Here is a 24,027-nt window from a genome sequence, read left to right as displayed (position 1 = left end):
TATGATGAATTATTCACTTATACTCTTAGTTACTTAGTTACATCGTCGTAGCTCCCTTTTCACTAGTTATCTAAGACACAGTTGGTGCACTGTACTTATGCAGCCTGCTTGAGATACGGAATACCAGTCAACTTGAATCCACGCTCAGTCAAATCAACGGGTTTTCGCGGCTTGGATCTGTTGTAAGGATCCGGCTCTCCATTTCTCAGTACGGGCAAATCAACAAGATGCATAGCATTTGGCCAGTGAGTCGTCATTATAGACTCTGCAGGAATATGTCAGTATGTATCACTAGTCACGAATAATAAATCATGTCCGGCTGCCTTACCGTCAAACGCCTTCTTCTTGCGGAGAAGTTCCTCTTCAGTCGCGTCACTGACTGGCATGTAACAGGTATAAACCGCAAATCGGGGCTGCTGTGATCTGGATGATACGTTGTAGTGAGGTGTGCGAGAGTCCCCTATTATTCCCGTTAGAAGGCCTTGATTGTCTGCTAGAGCATGTAGAAATCTTACATAGCAGGAGGTCACCCGGCTCTGCAGTGACTTTGACCCATTCGCAACCTTTGTCTTTTAACCATTGCAATCCAGCGTCGGTAAAGCCATACCACTCTTTAGTCCTATATATCAGCTGGTCAGCCATCCGAAGAGGACATGAAAGAGGATAAGAATAACTCACCAAGACCAGATCTTCTCCTCCTCCTTGAAATCCCGATGAAACTCCTCACTCAACAGATGAGCACCTTTACACACAATCAACCCACCATCCTCAGGTCCATTAGGCAGCAGATTCACAAGACCCTGCAGACACCTGAACCCAGGCTTTTCGGGATCCTGGTCTTGATGCGGCCACGGCTTGTTAGGTTTGATATCTGTACGATTGGGGAAGCTAATGTTAATTGAATCAAAAGAGACGATCAGATCTTTGTCGTCGTAGACCTTTTCGAATGCCTCTACGACGCCGGGTTCTTGACGAACTGCCCAGGTGAAGGATTCGTGGGAGACACCGTAACCCAGGCACATGCCCTTTTCGTTGATGTCAGGAAGATTATCTTTATGGAAGGTGGATGGGTCGTCTCTTTTGAAGCCGAGGTCGCTGATAAAAGTGGGTTCTCCATCAGTCTTCTATAGAATCTTGCCAGTTTTAGAGGTTACTTACAATTCCTCCAACCAGTCATAGATCTGATCAACGTATTTCAAAGCCCGATCACGGGGCACAGCGCCCTTGACGACCGCGTAACCATCTCTCAGAAGATCATCACGAAAGTCTCCATAGTGAACTTTGGTCCCATGGGAGAAGACTCTTCCTGAGGGCACTGAAAAGTCATCGCTGATTGAGCCCATTGCAATTTGTGTATATATCTCAATTTTGTTTTTCCTCTTCTTAGTCCAATAGTCCAGTGAAAGTCAAGTAATTCAGTGATCGCTAAAAAGATGACTCTGAGAACATCAAGTTCCTACCGATGTTGATATACCTTCTTCCCCGGATTTCCAAGTATGTAGGCACCCCGAACCGGCTGGGTTCATTACGCCGGTTCGGTTCGGTTCACAATTTCCACCCCTCTATCGAACGGTTTAGCCGGACTACAACTCGGAAGTTGATAATGCCCTTCATTCGGCGTATTAGTTTTTTCTCCGGAAAATACTCTCTGAGTTTTACTAGAACTAGTATTTTGGAGAGTTTTTGAGTCCGTTCGTTGACATATCTGAAAGTCAAGCCGATTTTCGTGCCGGTTTGTTGTAATTTCGGGAATCAGGTGAAAGTTATGATCCTATTTGGAGCCTGTCCGCTGACAGGCAACAGATGCTTACCTAGTATCTCTACATTTATTATGTATGCTCTTGGTACGGTCATGTCCTCTTCTAATCATCCAGTCCATATAATCAGATACCTAGGTAGTGTTTATGTTCGCATTTAATGAGGTGAATATCACTGACGATGCTGGCATGAGGATTCTCGATCCAAAGTCGGTTATTGTCTGATGATATTTTAAGGTATTCGATATGTCTTTGAGTTTCCTATCTACTCTTTAATAGGTAAGTGCTTGGTAAGTTCCATACACAACATATGGTGGAGAATAAATTGCCTTTAATCGCTACTCATAAATAGTGATAAGCGGTTAGTAAGATACCATCCTGTAGGCGCCCACAGTGACACTGATCAACTGATCTTGATCTCATCTCCCGTTAAAGAGATAGATACAGATAGCTTCATGATCAGCCTTCCAGTTTATACCATCTTTGTGACATAACCCTCAATCGCGGCCCAAAGAAATACATCGGCACAGCAATCGCCGCTAAAGCACCGCAAATGCACATTTCCACAACCATCGTCATGTCATAACCGAGTGTTGCCACTGCGGGTAATGTCGCATAGCTCAATCCGAATGAGATGAATCCTCTTCCAGTACAAATGATAACCAAAAATGGAGCTGCCCGACTGGGAAATGAATCAACAGCATAAGTGATACCGACGATGTTGGCACCGAGAAAGGCAAAAAAGCTTGCATTGTAGGCGACATAAACCGCACTTGCATTCCATTTGTGTGGAAATGCTGCTGCTTGGCCATAGATAATCCCGCAGATCAATCCGACGATGGCGGGGATTGCCATGACTGGTAATCTGTATTCTGGACGATATTTACCATTGTTCTTTCGACTAAGTGTACGAATAGCGAAGTCACTTCCATAGCCGAGCAATGGGAGGAAAATTATGCAAACAATGATCTGACCTGCTTGAACGTATCCGAGTGAGTTGAAGGCAAAGGAGAACGGGGGAGAGAGGAGGACTGTGGAGAATGTAGCCGACTGAAACACGTAGACTCCAAGAAAAGCGCCGTTAAGCAGCAAGAGCCAGAATATCTGAGGCGTGAAAAGACCCTGAAGGATGTGTTTGTAGCAGGTGACAMCCTCCCGCCAGTGTGGTTTGAATGATATCAATTTAAGGTCGTCTTTCCAGGTTCGTTTTCCGTATCGTTCTATGTCGATGATGTTGCCATATGCTGTACGAGTTTCGTTTCCGGTCGTTTTTGACGTAGTTGGATCATCTGTAACAACATTTCTTCTGAAGTCCGTCTCCGATACAAATATAATGGAGATTAAAAAGGCAGCGGCATTCAGTATAGCGAAGAAGCCGTACCACCATCGCCATCCCCATGAAGACACCATGTACGTAGATGCGACAAAGAAACCGCCAGCTGCCATATTCTGAAGAAACACAAACCAACCAATCTTTCGTCCCCGTTCATGTAAGAAATGAATATCCTGAATCATCAAAGGTGACAAAGCCTCGCTTTGCCCTGCAGCAAGCGACATGAGGTTTCTCCCAGCAATATGGCTACTCAGGCTCTGAGACTGCATGCACCAGACACCAGTGACGATAAGTAAGAGCAAAGTGGCTAGGAACACAGGGCGCCTGCCAATAGCGAGTGCTAATGGCATACTTAAAAGGTTCCCGATCCCCATAAAGAGAGTAGGGTAAGTCAGGAGGTCGCTCGTGCGCTTCTCTCCAGGGTATTGCGCTTCTATGAACGAATAGATTGGGCCCATTCCTGATGCCATGACAACAGCGGTGCAGCTATAGACAGCCACTAGTATGGTAAGCATCCATTTTCGCCATGGTGGAAGGTTCAAGGGGTCTTGAAAGCAAGTCAGTTTATTGGCAACTTCTGCGAAATGGATAAACCGCAATCACACCTCTTGGATCGGACGATGGGGTGGGAATCAATGTGACTTTGTCACCGTGGAGTAATCTTAGACCACCACCTGCACCCAATGGTGAACCCTGTGACTCCAGGTGTGACTCAGATGAAGTTTCAATATGGGCGATATCGGACTTGTCCATGTTGAGGTGCGGGCTAACAGTTCAATATCGCTGATGGTAGGGGGGAAGTTAGGACTTGGGCAGCTGGCGTGGAATTCAAATTGGCCCTGAAACTTATTCATCTTTTCCCACCGTCAGTCAGCATGATCTTATACTTTCGTGATGGAAATATTTGCTTCCCCAAACCCCAACTTCCCCAGTTTACCCACAGACCTCATGGGACCCACCTGGTTCCCCAGCCGGAAATGCATCAGTATTTGTTTACCGAGCCGAAGCGAACCGTACCCTGAAGTCAAGGAGCCGAATGTTATCCTCCAGGGGAAATAAAAGAATTTATCGCTTTAGCAGTCGAGTAGACTAAACGACTGTGGTTAGTTTCTTCCTTTGAATCAGAAAAATGGTTAACAAACACGACATGGAAATACCTTTTGAAGAATTAGAGCAGCCAGAGGTTGGACATGGAGGCTACAAGGGTCTTAATCCTCGAAGCGAGACTCTGCCAAAGGGCCACACTGTTGATCCAGGCTTGCGACCACTACTGTGTGATATTTTGGTCGAGCATGATAGGGGTATCGAGGTGAGGGACGGCTGCAAGCTTTTCGCGGACATCTACCGCCCTCCTTATGCCGCAGATCGGTCGGTGCCTGCAATACTTTGTTGGAGTCCGTTCGGCAAGAAGTTTAACGGAGTGGACTCGCTCAAACTCATGACTCCATGGAATCTTGGTATTCCTGGCGGTATGCTTAGTGGTTTGGAAAAGTTTGAAGCTCCCGACCCTGCCGAGTGGGTGAACAACGGATACGCTATTATCAATATTGATTCTCGAGGAGCTTTCGACTCGGAAGGTCGTATGGTGATAATGGGAACCCAAGATGCGGAGGATGGCTACGATGTTATCGAGTGGGTAGCGAAGCAGCAATGGTGCAATGGAAAGGTCGGAATGGCTGGAAACTCCCATTTAGCTATCGTTCAGTGGTTCATAGCTGCGCTACAGCCACCCTCTCTGAAAGCTATTGCTCCATGGGAAGGATGTGGCGATTTATACCGTGAACAATTTGGCCGTGGCGGTATATATGGGGGAGATCTATTCGACAACCTCATCATCAAGTATATCCTACGCGGAAGAAACGGAATGGAAAGCTTTCGAAAAATGTATCAGCAACATCCGCTTGTTAACACCTGGTGGAATGACAAAAGACCCGACATGACCAAAATCAATATACCGACGTACATTACTGGCACTTGGACCAATACAATGCATGGCATGGGAGCGATTCGAGGATGGATGGAGGTAAATTCGCCGCATAAATGGCTGCGATTTCACCCATATCAGGAATGGTATGATATTTGGGGCGACAGTCAGAGTAACACGGAGCTCATCAAATTTTTTGATCGGTTTTTAATGGAAAAAGATAATGATTGGGAATTGACTCCTCGAGTACGCCTAGCTGTCTTGCGGTATGGCGAAAATACGCCGCTGAAGAATGTGATAGAGGATGACTTCCCTGTACCTCGGACCCAATACAAGAGGATGTACCTGACATCAGAGCGAAGGTTATCATTCGAAGCACCCTCCGCTAAGTCTACTATAGCCTACAATTCTCAAGAGCAACAAAGCATTGCCACGTTTACCTACACTTTCCCGGAGAAGATGCAACTTATCGGTATCCCAAAGGCAGTGCTCTATATGCGATGTGACGACTACGAAGATATGGACGTATTTATCCTCCTCAGCAAGTTGTCCCCCCTAGGCAAAGAACAGCTCAATATGAACATTCCCTGGACCAATCTTCCGGTGTCCTCCATTGACGAGATACCAGAGGACAAACGGACCGAAGTGATTCTTTACAAAGGCCCCACCGGGGTGCTCCGCGCATCACACCGTGCAATCGATAAATCTAGATCTATGCATCCAAACTGGCCATTCCACCCCCATGAGCGAGAAGACAAAATCCAGCCGGGAACTGTGGTAAGATTGGAGATAGGTATATGGGCAATGGGTACGGAGTTCGCAGCCGGTGAGAGTATTCAATTACGAATCGGTGGATTCTATCCTGGTACCTCAAATTTTGGAACAACTGAGCATGTAAGAAACCACGGAAAACACTGGGTTCATCTCGGTGGGGAGTATGATAGCCATCTCGTGTTACCCTTTGTATGAGTAGAAGCTCAAATATATCTACAAGTCGATAAGTACCTGCATCAAATGTTCAGGCCGTAAATAAATTCCTGAATTATTCACCAGGGTCGTCTTGGATGTTTCCAGGGACTTATCGACCAGGATGAGGAAATACTGGGTAGTCGACTGATATCCGTCGGCCGAAACTTGAATATCCCGAATTGGCCGATATGACCGAAGTACGAGAATGAGGTTATATAAGAACGACTCCCAACTTGCTAAATCTCTATCGAAAAATCCCTGGAGTACCTAGAGACTCTAATCCATTGATTTGTCAAGTTTTCTATTTTCCCCGAGTGGGAATTTTCAACAACAAGCAAATTCGTTCTAGTATACCAACATCATCCCAGTGCTTAACTCGGTCTTCTTACCACAATCATCAAAAATGTCGCTGAATGTCCTCATCGTTGGTGCAGGTGTGTGCGGTCCAGCATTTGCAATGCTTCTTCAAAGATCCAATCCCAAACATAAGATCACGATTTTGGAACGTTCACCAACTCTTCGAATGGGGGGCCAACAGATCGATCTTAAAAACCAAGCCCCGCATATACTACGACAAATGGGTCTTTTGGATGTGATCAAGTCCAGATGCGTTGACGAGACTGGCCTCGAAATGGTTGACTCCAACGATAAGACGATCGCTCGATTCGGGGTTGCTCCAGCTGGTCAACGGCGTCTGACCTTGACAAGCGAGCATGAAATCATGCGTGGAGATATGGTTCAGGTGTTATACGACGCTAGCATCAAGCAAAATCAAGATTCGAAAGCCAACTCAGAGGATCCAGACGCTGGGTTGAGATACGTATTCGGCCAAACCATCGTAGCTCTTGATCAGCGCGAAAATGATGATGTGGACGTTACATTTTCAAACGGGGAAACAAAGCGGTATGATCTGGTTGTCGGTGCAGATGGACAATGGTCGCATACTAGAAGCCTTGCATTTGGAAAGGAAACCAGCAGAACAGCCTTTAAGTCATTGGGGATCCACGCAGCATACTTTAGCCTACCCAAAACCGAGAACGAAGCAACTCTTGCGAAGGGACATCTTGCTCCAGGGCGCAGAATGGTCTTCACCAGAACTAGCGGTCGTCCGGTCACTGGTGCATTGCTGTTTACCATGCAAAACTCCGCAAAATTATCGAGTTGTTACAGAGAGTCTACAGAGAAACAAAAGGAGGCCTTTGCTGAGGCGTTCCGGGACATCGACTGGCAAGCAGAGAGATTCATAAGTGGATTGAAATCATCCTCCGATTTCTACGCCCATGAGCTCGGTCAGATCAAAATGGAAGAATTGTCATCCGGTCGTGTGGTGCTCCTCGGAGACTCGGGCTATTGCCCTAGCCCATTCACAGGGCTGGGAACAAATCTTTGCCTTGTAGGCTCATACATACTTGCTGGAGAATTGGCGAGACATGGAAGTAGCAATATTTCCGAGGCACTTCACTCCTATGGTGATAAAATGCGACCATTTATCGACGAGTGCCAAAGTATCTCACCTAGGACTTTGGGTTTGTTCTTTCCCTCCTCACGTCTTGGGATATGGGTGATGCACTCTCTGGCTTGGGCTATTTCAAGTTTGAGCCAGAGATTTTGGCAAAGACAAGAGGATCTTACGGATCATCATGCAGAACGGCTGCCGAAGTATCCCGAATTGAATTTACCATTTCAATCTCAATTCTAAAAATTGAGCCATCCATGGATGTGTAGCTTCATGTCTAATATTTCTCTTTCTGATCTTTTGACCCCGTTTGTTAGCACCGAAGGGCTAAGACCTTGATGTTTCACCACTTTCGCAGCATGCCGAAAGAGATGGTACATTGCATCTGATGTACATTATACACGTAACACAACTCCACTTTATACTTGAAAATCTACTCATTAGACCGTCATATAAGCAAACTAAGTGCGATGATTCCTGAACTGAAGGATTTACTCTGGAGGATACTACAAGCTTGTAACATGTTTGCTGTAAACAATCTAAAAATAAACTGATACGGAGTGATAGATATCGGACAGCCCAAATGAAGGTAGTGCAATTCGAATCTGAAAAATCTAGATGTGTTCGTTGACACCACATGTCTATGTTACAGATTCCTTCCTCTCTCGGGTTTTTTCCTCGTCTTTCTTTTCAAACATTGGGACATCATATGCTGGTTCAGGACTCGTGACAGTACCTCAAAGCTACGCGGCGTCAGCAGAGTAGTCTCCGGTAAAAGACGTATCGATTTCGGGAATATCATTGATCAGACACCCATTAATAATGGCATTCCAATCGGGCAAAAAGGGGAACTCTGGCATTGACAAATCTATAAATGAGTTATACGTCTGATTGGGATCGGTTATCAAATTTTGTCCTTCTTCGGGAAAGCTTGATGTGCCATGCGCTGCGACTAGTGGTGTTGTTTCCGTTGCCGTTCCTGTGTCGGTGGAGAGCGGAATTTTCGAATCTAGAGGGAAACTGTGAGAGGAAATAAACTGTTCATTACTTCCAGACAACCGCCGCTGGTCATCCTGTCTCAAAGATGAAGCACGAGATCGGAGGAGATTGAGGTATGACCAAATGCTACCGTGCCCATATTCATCATCAAGATTCATTCCGCGAGGGAAGAGCTCTTCAACCAAAGTCCAGGCGCGTTCGGTCTCTGGTCCCCGGGGACTGCCACAGAGACAGCGCAGAACGTAGGCAAGGGCATACCATTGAGTATACATTTTGAAAAACCATTGAAGTCCGGACCCAGAAGTCATGTCCTCTTTCAGTAACACGCGACTACATTCCAAAGCATCACAGGCCAACTTAAAAGACTCCTTGTGAACGTCAAAAATTGCATCATCTTGCGCGTCCTTTTGGTTTCGCATACTGATTTCTTCTCGTAGCTGCAGCACAAATAGCATTTTTTTACATGCAGTAGCGGTATGCTGAAAAGCGATGCGTGATAGATCTGTGGGTGCTGCGTCACCAGCTTGCATATCATATTTAGCTTTCAAAATTCGACCTTGCTCGTCTATAAGGTTTCTTTTTTCCTGGATACTTAGAGAAGCATTGGTGGAACATTGCTCTTGTATACTAAGAATCGGATGTAGGAGCCGGCAAGAGTCTGTTTGAATCAAAAAGAAGGACATTTCTGTCCAACCGTGCGACTCCACTGGAAGACGCGTCATGCCTGGGTAGATTTGATTGTCGTTTACATTTAAGGGAAGTCGTAATCCACGGTTGATAACATCGACGGTAGGTTGGAATCCTTGATCCTCCGGGGCACGAGAATCCAACACGCATAAATGCCACCAGAGACGGAGACGTATTTCGGTGTCAAAGGGTCCCAGTTGCAAGGAGGCACCGTCTCGATGCAGGCCAATTGATTGAGCAAGTCGGATCGCTAGTCCATTGAGAACCCAAACGCTTCGGCCGACTTCATGGACACGCAGACAAGTCTGAAACAAAGTGGTCGATTAGATGGCGCAATCAAGCAACTTCAACGGCTAGCATCAATACTCACAGCGTATATCGCAAGAGCCTGTAGTGACTCTATCTCGGGACGTCTCATAAGTTCCGTAGGCATGAGAAGCTGATCTAAGGCTTTCTTGTAATTTTCCAAGAGCAATGATTTCTCGCAAGGCAGAACAATGGATTCGTTATCATCATGACAAAGTGCCGTGACGGCGGCAAAATAGATGGCATATGTTAACGCCACTATAGAAGACTGTGCAGATTTGGGATCCAGAATGATCCCGACGATTGTAGATTGGACAGTTGGTATGTGCAAAATTTTGAGGACCGGGTCGACCGACGTGATATATACATTCCATAATCGAAGAGCAAGCTGGGTATCAGGGTAGAAACTAAGCACGTCCAAAAAATTTGAAGACTCGATGGCATCTGGCTGCGCATACGGTGTGCTATGAGCCTTTGTGCTCTTCTGAATATGTGAGTAGGTTGTTTCTAAGGCAGCCGGCTGTAGATTTCGGACTGGGTCCTCCTAGTTGATGCATCATATTAGCTTGACCGTGTCATAATAGAGCGGAGCAGGACTAAAACAAAGGAAAAATAGATACCAACATCATCTGCTATTGAGTTGTTCGCATACTGGACAACCTCTTCCTCATTCAATAACAACTCCCACGTTGAAGGGCCCGGGTCTTCGTTGGATGAATGTCGATTTGAATCCCCAGTTCTGTTGGCATTTCCACTAGAATTGAACTGTGCTTGTGTCTGAGTCTCGCGCCTACGACTACCGGCTGCTCTTGTCGTTACTTGACCGTCCTCGGCGAGACGTGAAAGTAATACCTCCAGTCGTTCTAGCCGGTTAGAGATACTTTGGAGAGAAGGACCACCTTTCCGTGCCATATCCGACTCTTTCGTCGGGTACACGCAGGTAATGCCACATCTTGAGCAGTTAGTGCAAGGCACTGCGCGATCACACCGAATCTTGCGCTGATGACAGCCTCGACATGATCGTGCCGCTAGATGACTTCGCGTGGAAGGATGCGGCGCGTCCCTCTTCTCGGTTGTAATCTTCTGTACTTTATGCATCATCATTAAGGCACGACGCTATCAACCTAGATAGATAGTGTGCAGACTTTGAGAAAGCTCCAAGAATTGATGGAAGTACAAGACAGTAGGAAGCGGTAGTGGTGGTGGTGGTGGTGGTGGTGGTGGTGGCAGAAAGTCTCACCGGCGTCTCGGTACCGAAGAGTCCGCAATATTAAAGAAAATGACTAGTTTAGGTAACCCTGACCTTGCCGGCTGTTTCGGCGCCGGTGGGACCGAAAGTACTCTGTAGCAAGCAACAAATATCTACACAAATCACAATAGGAGAGAAATTAAATGAATTTGTATATATGTATATAATCCTCATTCCCCTCAGTTAAACCTACTCGTAGTATTTTACAGCTTAAAAAGTACAGCGTGGTGTAATCCACCCTCTTCGATTCAATTGAACATCGACAGCGTCAACCACCTTTCATCATGTCGGACATCGAAATGAATGCACTCAATGAGATAAAAAGCTATTCGGAAGCGACTGTGGGTACAATGAGCGGCCACAATGAGCCCCGTAAGGCCATAAATGCTATCAACTGGAGTTTTGGAGTGAAAATCTATCATACCGCGATTCCCTGCTTCCTGGCTTTTTTGATGTAGGTCATGAACGAGGGCAAAAAGAGCAAGTCAGTAGCGACTTCTGCTAAATAATCTACTCTTTACTATAGAACATTTTCTTCCTCCGTTACGGTCCCTGCCACCTCTGCGCTCATGGCTGAGTTCGATGTTAGCCAAACCGTAGCCATCCTCTCGGGAACTCTGTATATGTTAGGGCTAGCCTTTGGCCCTATGATCATGGCACCATTGTCGGAATTCATTGGTCGCCGCTGGCTGTACATGGTAACCTCATCAAGTATAATTGCTTTCGCAGGGGGTGCTGGAGCTGCACAAAACTTCGCCACACATTTGATCTGCCGCTTCTTCTGTGGATTCCTAGGATCAGCTGGGATTGCAATTGGTGCAGGAACAATTCTTGATGTTTGGGGAGTGGCACAAGCTGGAAAACTGGCAAGGCTTCTCTTCATTTGCGGTCCTTTTCTAGGACCTTCGCTAGGCCCGTTGGTAGGGGCATATATTATGCACGAATATCATGGCGATTGGCGATGGACACAGTGGGTGGTGGCCCTGATAGGAGCACCTACCTGGATCATGATAGTATTCATGAAAGAAACCTCTGACACTCTGATCGAACATGACGCAAAATATTCCGGTCGCTTGGGCACTGTGAAGTTGGCCATTTCAACCCTCAACGCTGCAGTCACACGTTCAATTACAATACTCTGCACTGAAGCGATTGCTTTGTCCATTACTCTGTACACGGGATACGCATACGCAGTGGTCTTCAGTTACTTTTCAAGTGCTACTTATGTCTATCAACTAGACTACAATTTCACCGATCGAGAGGTTGGCCTTGCTTTTATCAGCGTGATTATTGGGTATTTCCTGGCCGTTGTCATGTACATGGTGATTGAAGGGACACTCTACGCTCGCGCTGTGCGGAACGCACCCAATGGCCGCCCAGCTCCAGAACACCGACTGTACGCTGGTATGGCTGGAAGCATATTCGTGCCCATTGGCCTGTTTTGGTTCGTTTCATAGCCCGCTTCCTTAGAAAAATTTGCAAAGCTAGGATTTTGTTGCTAATCTAATCTTTTTTTCTTGCCTTTTAGGTACGCATGGGCCGCTCATCCAGGAGGCCACTGGGCAGCCGCTGTAGCTAGCGGTATTCCATTCGGTCTTGGGGCTTTCGTCCTTTTCGTAAGTGTTCCTTCTTCTGGCTGATGCCATCTGGAAATGAAACGCTTCTGACGGGCCTTTTTCCTTTGAAGTTATCCTCAATCATTTACCTTGTCGAGGCATATGGAGCAGCAGCAGCAGCATCTGGTAAGTTCTCTTTTAGAATCTTTGAACCGAAGTTTACCAAATTCGGTACTTACTCATACCAGCTCTCGCTGCAAACGGATCCTTTCGATACCTTCTCGGAGCAGTGTTTCCGTTGTTCACCATTCAGATGTATGAGAAACTTGGTGTGCACTGGGCTGGAAGCGTGTTTGCGTTTCTGTCCCTGGCGCTTCTTCCTATCCCATGGCTTCTCTTCAAGTACGGTCACCAGCTGCGTAAGAATAGCCGATTCATACCTTCTGATTCCGTATAATCGTTCAATGGCTAGTGGTCTATTGTGACTGCATTGGGTCGTCGGGCAACTTGAAATCATCTCTTAGAAAATGATAGAACTCGGCCAGAATTTGACCAGGGGATTATGTAAATTAGAAGCGGAGAGTGAGAAGGGGATAGACTAGGAGAGTATGATAGATTTAGAACGACTGTATTATATAATGTATAGACTGGTGTGAAATGTATTAGACCTGGGCTCATTTCATTTCTAAGGTAGCTTAGAAATAAAAGAGTTCATTTTTGATAATCAGAAGAATTTGTTACAGAGAAATACTTTCTACTTACGATGAGTATTACACGACTTGAGGATTTGTTCTAGGACGTATGATTCGCTTGGGCGCCGTTGCAAATTGGCTGAAGCATTTGACAGGGTCATGACTAAGGTTTTCAACAATTTACTAACAAAGACAAGGAAGTAAATTGAAAGCAAAGAACAAAACCCCATGCATATTAAGAATAGGTGCATCTTACGGCTCGGGTCGGTTGAGATGATGCGGATATCCGGTTCAAAGAGACGACCCGAACCGGTCCATTGCTCAGAGAACCCTAGTCTGCTCGGCTCGTTTTACGTAGCTTATTGGCCCTACGATGATATATTGTCTAAATGTTATGTGCGTATTCCCCAGATTGAGCGGGGTAATGCAGAGGTATCTAACTTCCTTCTACTATTACTTGATCTTGCCCCAGCTTCTTTAACCTTTATCCTTTCAGCAGTTCAACATCTCATTAGCAACATGAGCGCATCAAGTTGGAGACCTGGCAAGCGAGTCGCTATCGTTGGCGGAGGCCCTGGAGGAATATCTACTGGCCTCGCCTTTCTCAAGCGTGGATATGACGTCCGCATATTTGAGCGTCAACCCGAATGCCAGGCGATCGGAGGCGCTGTGCTGCTCTCTACCCCAGTATTGGCGGTGTTGCGCTCTTACGGAATGAGTCTAGAGAATGTGGGCTCTTACACAGTAACTCATTTCGCGAACAAATTCGGGGCCGTTCGCGCTAAGCTACCCTTCAATCAGGAGGTGGAAAAACGGATGGGCATCAAAGGCTGGCATTATGGTGTTCTTCGATCCTCGGTGTATAAGAGAATGTTAGAACTCGTTCCCGAAGGTGTCATATATGCGGATCACGAATTTGAAAGTTATACCGAGCTGGATGATGGGGTGAAGGTCAATTTCAAGAATAAAAAGGAGATCGTAGCAGATATTCTTATTGGTGCAGATGGGATTCGCTCAGGGGTTTCTCGTCAGGCATTTGGCGACCCTAAGCTCTTTCATACTGGTATCCGTCTCTGGCTCGCCTGGTGCGATCACATTCCCAACGTACCAGAACATCAAGGAGTCATCTCACACAACTGGCAATACCAAGTGAGCTATTTTCCTATGCTTCATGACGGCAAACCTGGCTTCGAGTGGTGGGTGGTGGAGCCATCGTGGGAGGGGAAACCGGTTCCGGAGAACCCCAGGTCGCATATCGCCGAGATTGTGAAAGATTGGGCACAGCCAATGCCTCGATTTCTAGAAGTCACCGATTTTGACAGTCAGGTCTATCGCTGGGAGATATATAATAGACCCTCACTCAAGCAGTGGTCTACTGGAAGGATTGTGTGCATTGGCGATGCCGTGCACCCAGTCTCGCCATATGCTGCGTACGGTATGGGTATGGCAATAGAAGACGGCTATTTTCTCGCTAGATCTCTGGAAGGGGTGGATTTGCGTGATATAAAAGCCATCAGTGCTGGTTTTGAGCTCTATGAGAAGCAAAGAATCGGCTATGTGAATCATAACATGGAATTCGCACGGTTCCTAGGAACAATGTTTCACAAATTGCCCTGGCCCATAGCAAAGCTACGAGATTTGTTGTTTGACTATACTCCTGCATTAAGCAGATTTCTGCAAACTGGATACCTCGAGAAGGCCGAGACTGAGACTATGAATTTGAAGGAGCTGCAGGTCGCATAAGCAGCCAAGTATGATCTTGCTTAGCAATACCCAAGAATGCCCTCGCGTGTATTAAAGACGGGATGTCTAAGAATTTTTTACAATACTCCGACCCACTCTTCTAGAGATATGTACATGTAATCTTAGCTTTAGCTCTACACGTACGTATAGCAACCACCAATGACCAAGTCGGCTCCAGTCATATAGCTTGATGCATCCAATGCCAGGAAAAGGTAAATACTGTTCATGTTACGAGGAATTCCTTCTCTTCTGGATTGAATGTCACGTCAATATCTCTAATTATATCATTGGACATGAGCCATTCGTCCCACAGGAATCTTGTGCTCCCAGGTATCTTTAACTTCTTGTGACGCAAGTACGGGAAAATCAGTGTCAATGTATCCAGGAAACACCGAGTTGGCTCGGATATATCTGCACCACTCGGTTGCCAGAGATATACCTATACAATTTGTTTAGTCTCCGAACCACAACGACTGGCGATGGACGGGTAGCCTTACACATGTGGATGACTGCCGCATTCGAAGTATTGTACGCAGTCTGCACCATGGTAATATTTGCGATACGCGCACTCATTCTTGAAGTGGCAATAAAGCTTCCATAAATATAATTCTCTAACTTTTTCCCGAACCTCTCTGATCCTTTAACCTGTTGGCGCTTCCATATCCTGCCAGCGGCCCCGGCACGGTGATAAACATCATTGGGATTGATGCTCATCACTTGTTGGTAAAGTTCAGGACTTCCTTTAACTACTAGTCCTTCAGTCCATAGAAACCCGGAATTTGCACATTTGACCCCGTATTCTGTCTCAATTGCCTCCCCATTCTCAGGTGCCTCTTTTCTACCATTATACCAGATAACGACGTTCTTTCCTGCCTCGGCAAGCCCTCGAGCCACAGTGTATCTAATATTCGCTCCTCCACATCAAACATTTGCAGAACATGGTATCAGGACGGTGGGTCTGAGCCCTAATAAAGCTAGGCTACTTTAGGGCTAATGGCTTCCTCATCTTATCGCGAATAAAATTGACGACGGGAAATCAGTGCCATACTTTCTATACACTCCTCTTCCAACCTCATTTCAACCCCGCTTCCACGCCTCACCAGCCCACTTGGCTCACAGTGTCTGAAGTGCTATTCGATGTTCTTTTGTTTCTGATGTATCCTATTAGGGATGGGCCGTAGGCGAACTGCATGCCAGACTTGTGCTGCAATCAAGACGTCGTGCAGCCAGGGACAGCCTTGCACACGATGCAGTAGACTTTCCCTTACGTGCAGCTACCTGCAGGATGATTTGGTTGTATCAGGAACTACTGCAAATTCTCGACTGCCAAAAACAGGCTACACTAGATCCAGAGCGGGTTGCTTAAATTGCCGCAGGCGACGGAAAAAATGCGACGAGCAGCAACCATCGTGCGGAGATTGTCAGCGGCTGAATCTAGAGTGCATTTCCCGGGTCGTAGATATCACAGACACAATCGCTACTGTCATGTCGCACTCTAGTCCCGTCAATGTCTTACCCAAGCAAGCCTATAATTCAATTGATATAGTTGGTGATGGTCCTCAAGTCTCTCCTCAAGTGTCATCACCAGAATGGGCATTGACAGTTGCGCATGTCTTTGAGAGACATATCTCTTCTTCCCAATTTGCTGATTGGATTTCTCTCATCGAGCATGAGCACAGAGCCGGGGACCCGAGGCCTACCAGCCTCGCCAATAGCGCTGCATTAGTGGACTTGCCTATACCGTGTGCGTATGACGACGAAGCTGGTTTGGCAACATTCTTACCGCCGACAGCCCTGAATAATCTGACAGGGGTCACGCCGTTGTCATTGAGGGATTGGTCATTTGGGCAGCGACATCTTTTGAATCATTTTCTCCAGTCAGTCTCCCGGGCTCTAGTAGTGGTTGATGACGGGGACAATCCATTCCTCCGCCTCGTTGTCCCCATGGTACTTGATAATGCCATGGTAAGACATGGGCTCCTTGCATTATCGGCATGCCATCTCTCTAGGGTCTATCCAGTTTTTGAGAAAGACCTCTTGATCCATCGGAGTCTTGCCTTGCAAAAGCTTAGAATCGATCTTGTGAACTCTGACTCGCCTCTATTTTGTCTCGTCACGACTTTACTACTATGCTTGGCAGAGGTGTGTCATAAATTCCAAAATTCCAAGCTGATCGCTAACTATCATTCTATAGATATGCGAAGGGCGATCACGAATGTGGTTGTTGCATTTACACGGTGCCAAAGCGCTGCTTGCAAACATAAACACTACTACTCTAGCGGAAGGACCCTATCGCGCAATGGTAGATTTATATAATTATCTTTGCTGCGTGACCAGTGTAACGGCACATGATGTGCCACTACCCCTATTTGAGGAACAGTCTATACTGGAGGATTCAAGTTTCCATCCTTTATTTGGCGTAGCTGCCAACCTCTACAAAACTATCCCTTTGATCGGTCAGCTAACACAAAAAATGCGTAACCTTCCGGCGATTACTGCAGAAATCGTGCAGCAGGCTCAAGAAATTGAATTATGTTTGCAATCCTGGACCCCGGGCGAGGACGCTGCTGACAATAGGCGATTCTCAGAGGCCAGGGCAGCCGCATTTGCCACACAATGGGCTCTCATGCTCCGACTCAAACAAGTTATGAAAAACTTGAATAATGACGACCTTCAAATAACCATGGCCGCTAATAACATCCTGTCTGCCTTATCACTTATCCGACCAGGATCAGAGATCGAGAGTCGCATATTATTTCCGCTCTTCATGGCCGGCGTGGGCAGCGTAACGAAACCAAACCGGATGACTGTAGAATATAGGCTTAAGATCATGGAAAGTATAATCGGTTTTGGAAATATTTCCGTTGCTCATAAACTCCTTGATGAGCTTTGGCGGCGTTCTAATAATGATGGCAACACTGTCGATTGGGAGGATCTGAAGGAGACACAGTATTCCGGATTAGTGTTACTATAATTCATATAAGAATAATAGTGAAATGCGTATGGGGCCCTGTCATGTGGCGTATCGATATACTGCTATATGAATCATTATTATCGATTTCCACCCCGTGGGTTCTGGAACGTCGTCTACGGTGTTAGTACGCGACGGGATATTCACATACTTCCCATTGTCAGCCGGTGTATTCGATTAAATCAGGTTTTCTTCCTTTATATACCAATGTTTACTGAATCGATTCCGTCCATCCTACTAAATCAGATCGCCACACGAAGACTTCTACAATATTTGCTACCCGTACTACAACTGTTATAATTATCATTTACTACAACAATGGGCCCCGGAACTCTTTTGCCAGAGCTCGAAAACCCTACGACACGAAAAGACATCAAAATAATCGACTCACAGCTCAAAGATGAAACTAACGAGATTACTATACTGCCCAGCCCGTTTCCAGATCTGATGAGGTAAAGAATTCTCTGTGACTACTGCGTAGTTTCTTACAAGCTAACACTCTCTAGGACCGATTATCCCGATTTCAGAGCCGATCTGGCTGAGAATGGCTTCACTATACTCAAAGGGGTGATTCCTCGTGAACGGGCGGCCGGATATCAAGAAAAGGCGTACGAATGGATCAGGTCATTTCCCGGCGATCTCGACATGGCAAAACCAGACACATGGGTCGATAAGAATCTCCCAATGACCAACTCCATCAATGCTTACGCTTATTACTGTGTCACACATGAGAAGTTCTTCTGGGACGCAAGACAAGAGCAAGGCGTTATCGATGCATTTGCTAAAATCTGGGGCACTGATCAACTTCTTGTCAGCTTTGATGCTATGAACATCACATTCCCAAACCGGAAAGATGTCCCCCGCAGACTTCCATGGGAACATATTGATCAGAGTCCCATCCGTCGTGGAGCGCATTGTATACAAGGTCTCATAGTCCTCTCGCCCTCGGGACCGGAAGATGGTGGCCTCGTCGTGTTTCCAGGCTCGCACAAGCTCAATGATGAGTTTTTTGATTCTCAGACTGATCGAGAATCCTGGCTTCCTATGCAGGATATCCACCTCTTCAAGAAAGAGGAACTTGAATGGTTCGTTGCACGCGGCGTTCATCCACACAAGGTCTGCGCCGAGGTAGGCGATCTCATTCTCTGGGATAGCCGTACGATCCACTACGGAAGCGAGCCAACGGAGAAGAGCAATCAAATCAGAACTGTACTGTATGTCACCTACATGCCCGCTAATCTTGCGACGCCGGAACAATTGGCGTTGAAATGCGAGGCCTTTGAGAAATACAGCAGTACCACTCACTGGCCGCATCAATATATTGTGCCTAGGCCGAATGTTGTGTATCTTCCGGATGGAAATCTTGACCGTCGGAATCGTGAACAGCCATTGGAGAGTCCGGAGTTGACGGATAAGCTGTTGAAGCTTGCTGGCATCAAGCCTTACTAGTCTACATATTGCAATGAGGGTAGATTGATCTTATATGAACATTGAGTATCATGTATCTCATTATTCCATCACTATTCTTTACCCTGGAACATTGAGTTTGAGGATATTATGCCGTAATTTATCAGTCTTTTGGGTAAAAAGCATCTATATATCAATGGATTTATATTTGAGTGGGTATAACTACCGGGGGTTAATTCATGACAAGTCTTCAATGTTTCAATGTATCAAACAGCATTACTGTTCATAACTAGACCTCAAAAAAACAACTATCCTTCATTTCAATTAACAATGATTACTTTTCATCAAACTTGAAGGCCTCCTTTGACACTTGCCGCTCATTTCTGAACTCTCGGAATACCGTCGTGAACTGATATGGCTAGCCCTAATGACGACCTCGGGAGGTCTCTTAAATCCCGTCGTCAAAACCCCACAGTTACCGTGAGTAAATGATGACTTTTCAAACTTAGCATTCACCATTCACTGCCTCAAATTGGTTAGATCGACTGAACTAAAATTCTCGAGATAACGTTCGAAAGTAAAACTGTCAAATCGCCATGACTGGCTGAACCATGTCCCACATATCCCGTCGTCAAACTGATAAATCCAAACCCTCAATCTTTCTGATAAAGGGTTAAAAACTTATCTTCTTATCTCTAGAGATGATTATGAATGAGTCGCTTGCCAATGGCTTACCCCATGATTCCAAGGACTAGGTGCTCAGATTGATAGTCGTGACTTTGATACGACTGATATCTGCATGCCTACATAGGCAGTTACCGGGTGGCAATTTATAACCACTAGATATGCCACGAATGTAGTTATAAGGAAGGAGATATCCTCGAATGTCGGCCATAGCCTCAATGGAAGCATATTGCTAATATAGTTTTTCTATCAACTCTTATCGCACGCACTTCGTTGCCGCCCCAGTCAGTTATCATGGCTGCCAACCAAAATTCATTCATCAGGAGGCTCCAAAAGTCCTCAAAACTGATGGGATGTCTCGTGGTCGCAGCAGCATGCGTGACCTCTACGACTAAGGGATATGATGGATCCATGATGTATACCAAGTTCACTACTTACCCAACAGTGGACTATCTCTAACCGTACTCCGCATCTATTCAGGAACTCTCTCAATGAACTACCCAGTTATACAAACTACTTTGTTCTTCACACTACCACCAAGTCTCTCAATACCTGCGCTGTATGGCTCGGTGGTATCATCTCGGCTGCTATAGCAGGTCCTGTCGCGAACCGATATGGTCGACGACGCACTCTTATATGTGCATCCATATTCACTATCTTCGGGGCCATTTTACAAGCTGCCGCCCAAAACATCCCTATGTGGATTGTGTCTCGAATGTTTATTGGGTTTGGTATTACGTTCTCAATGATTGCAGCTACCGCATATACAGCTGAGACACTGCCTGTGCATTGGCGAGGCTGGGGTGTTGGTCTCCTTGGTGATTTGTACTATGTCGGTATGATGACTACTCCCTGCAAAGACAATTTATATCAAAGCTTATGCTTGAGTAGGCGGATTCGTGGCTTCTGGAGTGACATACGGCACTGCAAACATGAACAGTACATGGGCATGGCGACTTCCATCTGCACTGCAAGGCGTATTCAGTCTTATTTCCTTGGTTGTGCTAATGGTGGTCCCTGAATCTCCTCGATGGCTTGCTATGCAAGACAGAAACAAAGAAGCGCTCCAAGTTATTGCTCTGCTCCATTCGGACGGCGAAACTAGTCACCCAGATGCTCTTGCAGCGTATCAAGAGATTCTTGACCGTATTGAATTTGAGCGTACAGGCGGACGACAAATCTCGCTGAAACACATTGTCAAGACTCCCGACTTGCGTATGAGATTAATCTTGGTTGTATCTGCGTCAGTTTGTGCCATGTTGTCGGGAAACAATATTGTCAGCTTCTATCTTGGTGACTTGCTCAATAATGCTGGGATCACAGACTCGAATACCCAGCTTCAAATCGTAAGTCGGTTCATTCATACGCACTCCTTTCTGGTTGATTGGGCGATTAATGAAACTAATTTTGCAAAAGACTATCATCATGAACGCATGGTGTCTGGTTGTTTCCATCATCGGCACTCGGTTGCTTGATCAATTTGGCCGAAAGAAAATAGCCATCCTTAGCAATTCCTGTATGGTTGGCATGCTCTTCCTCGTTGGCGGGCTCACAGCTAGTAAGTATATACCCATCTAAGAGAAACAACTAGGTCTAGATTGCTGACGAAACTGTCAGGATTCGGGACATCAACAAACACATCCGGAGTCTACGGCACAGTCGCCAGCATATTCCTCTTCCAAGGCATCTACAGTCTCGCCTGGACCCCTTTAATCATGCTCTACCCACCCGAAATCCTGAACTACAACATGCGAGTCTACGGCGTCGGTCTCATGGAGTTCCTCGGCAACTGCTTTGGTCTTCTAATTGTCTTCGCGTTCCCGTTCGCTTTCGCGGCTATTGGATGGAAGTTCTACATGATCAACGCAGCCTGGAATGTGCTCGAAGTCGCCTTTGTGGCATACTTCTGGATTGAAACTAAGGATATGACGCTGGAGCAGATTGACGAGAAGCTTCTTGGACTCTATGGCAAAGTTAGATATGTCGATGGTATTGAAGGCGCTGAAGGGAAGGGGGATATTGTGCAGACTGTGAAGATGGAGGAGAAGGAGTGATATGTTTGAGTGATCTATACCATAAACTCAACCATGATAGCCAAAATTCGACGAACCAATCATACATCAAACACAAATTGAGCAAGATACCAGTATCATTGTGATTTAAAATTGATAAATATGGTTCTTCCAAAATAGTATTAGCCCTAACCCTAGTGACGAATCTTCCCCACGTGACGCCGGCTGCGGTCGGGGGTCCAAGGCCGCGTTGTTTGCAAATGATCTGTTATGAGCGACACCATGGGATGGTGAATGGACATTGTTCAATACAGTCATATTCTCGGAACACGCGATCGTACATACGCTTCTGTGAATAAACCAAACCAACGAAGGCGACCAGTCCTCGAGTCGTCGGCCGTTGATTATACACCATGAGTGGCTTCCGCGGGGTGATGAATGGCGGGKGGCATCCCAAAGGTAAAGAAGGAGGGAAGGAGAGTTGGCGAGGCGATTTTAAGGGAATCAATCAAGTGGTATGTCGACAGCAACATTTCTGCGGCTTTTATGTAAATTCTGACGATAATACAGGCAGGTTGGATGGGAAAGGGCAAAGATGACAGCAAAGACGACCGAGCCGAACATGTCTCGCGACCACTAGCCTCACTCAAAGACCCATCATCTTTCGGACCACCACCAAGACGCGGGGATTCTCGGACATCATCAACAATGGCCGCTTCTGGGATAGCACCTCCTCCAAGAGGCCTTGGAGCGGCCTTACCACCAGACGCAGTCGTACGTGAACCCGAACAGCTAGAAGAAGATACCGGACCACCACCTCCGCCCCTACCATACCGCGCCAATCGAACTGGAATCGACCCAACAAATCTCCCTCCACCTCCTGTTCGCCGTACAGAGTCTCCTATAAGTCGACCTACTTCCGCTTCACAAACCCGACCTCAACCAGCCCTTCCTCCCCGCTTACCTTCTCGCAATAACGCCTCTCCATCGCCTCCACCTCCGCCATACTCCGAAGCAGAGCATTCAATACAGATGAATCAGGGCTCAATTTCGCGTCTAGAACAAGCCGGTGTCTCGGTGCCTGCTTTAGGCATTGGTCGAAGAGACAGTGACCAATCTGCCACAACCCGAGGGGGCATGAACAACCAAGTCAACGAACTCCAAGCCCGATTCGCAAAGATGTCGACACCGGGCTCCCAAACTCCACAAAGTCTTTATAGTCCGATTGAGCGACCTACTTCTCAACGAAGCTACGACAATACACCTACATCTCCGGCATCACCAAGACCAGACACCACTCGCAACGCCGCACCATTACCTCCACCAACAAATAACTTCCGACAACGCAGCAATGAGCACATTGAAACTGGCAAACAGAAATTAACAGAATTCAACAAGAAACATCGAATCACAGAACGCATTGGCTCGTATTTTGAACCACAACCCGCGCTCAAAGCGTCGGTGGGAGCTCCTCAACCTGCGCCTCCACCACCACCGCATCCAAATCTGAGTAGACAGGGCTCGAATGTTGATATAGATTCATTAAATAAGAGAAAGCCMCCGCCGCCTCCTCCGCCTGCCAAAAAGACAAACTTGAGGTCGACGCCAGTGAGTGGGAATGGTGGGAGTGAATCTCCTTCTCCGCCTCCATTACCTTTGGGGACGAAGCCTCGATGAGCTCTACTCGTTCTTCATTCGGCACTTTCTATTCAATATGAATTCATTAAAGTCTATTTTGCTTTATGTGCATGTTATTAGCGTTATATCATTCCTTTTTTCTATTGGATATTTGATTTGTTCTTAGGACTGGAGGGGGAAATGGTCAACCGGCATTATGATAAGAAGGGACTACATATGATTACAATTCAATTCTGCCACATGCGTGACTCACTATAGCTATACAACTAACGATCATGATTTCCTTTCCTAAAGACTCAAAGCGTATATACCCTGTCATGAGAGCTTCGCAGATACTGCAATTGGGCTATCTGTGTCCAAAGATTCTAAATTTATGCTGACCGTCCCAAGATCTTCAGGAAAAAAGCACTTACCTACCAATTTATATGGACATCCACACTCCTTCTACAAGCATATTCCACGATTAGGTAGGGGTTACACATATAGGGCTAAAGTCAATAACCCTAACTTACCAACTTCCTCACAGACCGAGTATGTAATGTGAAAAAAAAAACCGAATCCAAGTAAACTCCTAATAGCTGGCCACAAGTTTTTCCTTTTCAAATAATCCAGTGGTTTCTTCGAGCAGACAGTGGCATCGTAGT

At 46.2% G+C, this 24,027-nt stretch overlaps 10 protein-coding genes across 10 annotated transcripts; 7 read left to right on the top strand and 3 right to left on the bottom strand.

Moving 5' to 3' along the window:
* Positions 1-95: 95 nt before the first annotated feature.
* On the bottom strand, positions 96-1,343 carry BHQ10_003813 (uncharacterized protein; the record flags this gene model as incomplete). The annotated part of the gene is made up of 5 exons (XM_040876111.1): positions 96-265; positions 329-460; positions 516-619; positions 679-1,095; positions 1,159-1,343. 5 exons carry the CDS (start codon positions 1,341-1,343, stop codon positions 96-98), a joined length of 1,008 nt encoding a protein of 335 aa, XP_040732317.1.
* Positions 1,344-2,216: 873 nt separating this feature from the next.
* Positions 2,217-3,843, bottom strand: BHQ10_003812 (uncharacterized protein; the record flags this gene model as incomplete). The annotated part of the gene is made up of 2 exons (XM_040876110.1): positions 2,217-3,637; positions 3,696-3,843. The coding sequence occupies 2 exons, from the start codon at positions 3,841-3,843 to the stop codon at positions 2,217-2,219; spliced, it is 1,569 nt and encodes a 522-aa protein (XP_040732316.1).
* A 376-nt stretch (positions 3,844-4,219) lies between these two features.
* BHQ10_003811 (uncharacterized protein) lies at positions 4,220-5,983 on the top strand (the record flags this gene model as incomplete). The annotated part of the gene is made up of 1 exon (XM_040876109.1): positions 4,220-5,983. The coding sequence occupies one exon, from the start codon at positions 4,220-4,222 to the stop codon at positions 5,981-5,983; it is 1,764 nt and encodes a 587-aa protein (XP_040732315.1).
* A 403-nt stretch (positions 5,984-6,386) lies between these two features.
* BHQ10_003810 (uncharacterized protein) lies at positions 6,387-7,682 on the top strand (the record flags this gene model as incomplete). Its single annotated transcript, XM_040876108.1, has 1 exon — positions 6,387-7,682. One exon carries the CDS (start codon positions 6,387-6,389, stop codon positions 7,680-7,682), a length of 1,296 nt encoding a protein of 431 aa, XP_040732314.1.
* A 500-nt stretch (positions 7,683-8,182) lies between these two features.
* BHQ10_003809 (uncharacterized protein) lies at positions 8,183-10,343 on the bottom strand (the record flags this gene model as incomplete). Its single annotated transcript, XM_040876106.1, has 3 exons — positions 8,183-9,430; positions 9,496-9,975; positions 10,056-10,343. The coding sequence occupies 3 exons, from the start codon at positions 10,341-10,343 to the stop codon at positions 8,183-8,185; spliced, it is 2,016 nt and encodes a 671-aa protein (XP_040732313.1).
* A 621-nt stretch (positions 10,344-10,964) lies between these two features.
* Positions 10,965-12,693, top strand: BHQ10_003808 (uncharacterized protein; the record flags this gene model as incomplete). Its single annotated transcript, XM_040876105.1, has 5 exons — positions 10,965-11,134; positions 11,207-12,124; positions 12,209-12,296; positions 12,368-12,422; positions 12,485-12,693. The coding sequence occupies 5 exons, from the start codon at positions 10,965-10,967 to the stop codon at positions 12,691-12,693; spliced, it is 1,440 nt and encodes a 479-aa protein (XP_040732312.1).
* A 754-nt stretch (positions 12,694-13,447) lies between these two features.
* On the top strand, positions 13,448-14,671 carry BHQ10_003807 (uncharacterized protein; the record flags this gene model as incomplete). Its single annotated transcript, XM_040876104.1, has 1 exon — positions 13,448-14,671. The coding sequence occupies one exon, from the start codon at positions 13,448-13,450 to the stop codon at positions 14,669-14,671; it is 1,224 nt and encodes a 407-aa protein (XP_040732311.1).
* Positions 14,672-17,960: 3,289 nt separating this feature from the next.
* BHQ10_003806 (uncharacterized protein) lies at positions 17,961-19,091 on the top strand (the record flags this gene model as incomplete). Its single annotated transcript, XM_040876103.1, has 2 exons — positions 17,961-18,094; positions 18,149-19,091. 2 exons carry the CDS (start codon positions 17,961-17,963, stop codon positions 19,089-19,091), a joined length of 1,077 nt encoding a protein of 358 aa, XP_040732310.1.
* A 936-nt stretch (positions 19,092-20,027) lies between these two features.
* BHQ10_003805 (uncharacterized protein) lies at positions 20,028-21,787 on the top strand (the record flags this gene model as incomplete). The annotated part of the gene is made up of 5 exons (XM_040876102.1): positions 20,028-20,149; positions 20,214-20,569; positions 20,625-21,079; positions 21,150-21,291; positions 21,351-21,787. 5 exons carry the CDS (start codon positions 20,028-20,030, stop codon positions 21,785-21,787), a joined length of 1,512 nt encoding a protein of 503 aa, XP_040732309.1.
* Positions 21,788-22,158: 371 nt separating this feature from the next.
* Positions 22,159-23,422, top strand: BHQ10_003804 (uncharacterized protein; the record flags this gene model as incomplete). Its single annotated transcript, XM_040876101.1, has 2 exons — positions 22,159-22,260; positions 22,316-23,422. The coding sequence occupies 2 exons, from the start codon at positions 22,159-22,161 to the stop codon at positions 23,420-23,422; spliced, it is 1,209 nt and encodes a 402-aa protein (XP_040732308.1).
* Positions 23,423-24,027: the final 605 nt, after the last annotated feature.

This window comes from Talaromyces amestolkiae (genome assembly GCF_001896365.1).
Source record: "Talaromyces amestolkiae strain CIB chromosome Unknown scaffold6.1, whole genome shotgun sequence".
NCBI classification, from domain to species: Eukaryota; Fungi; Ascomycota; class Eurotiomycetes; order Eurotiales; family Trichocomaceae; genus Talaromyces; species Talaromyces amestolkiae.
The sequence above is the reverse complement of the archived record's forward strand: the minus strand, read 5'-3'. Positions and strand labels throughout refer to the sequence as shown.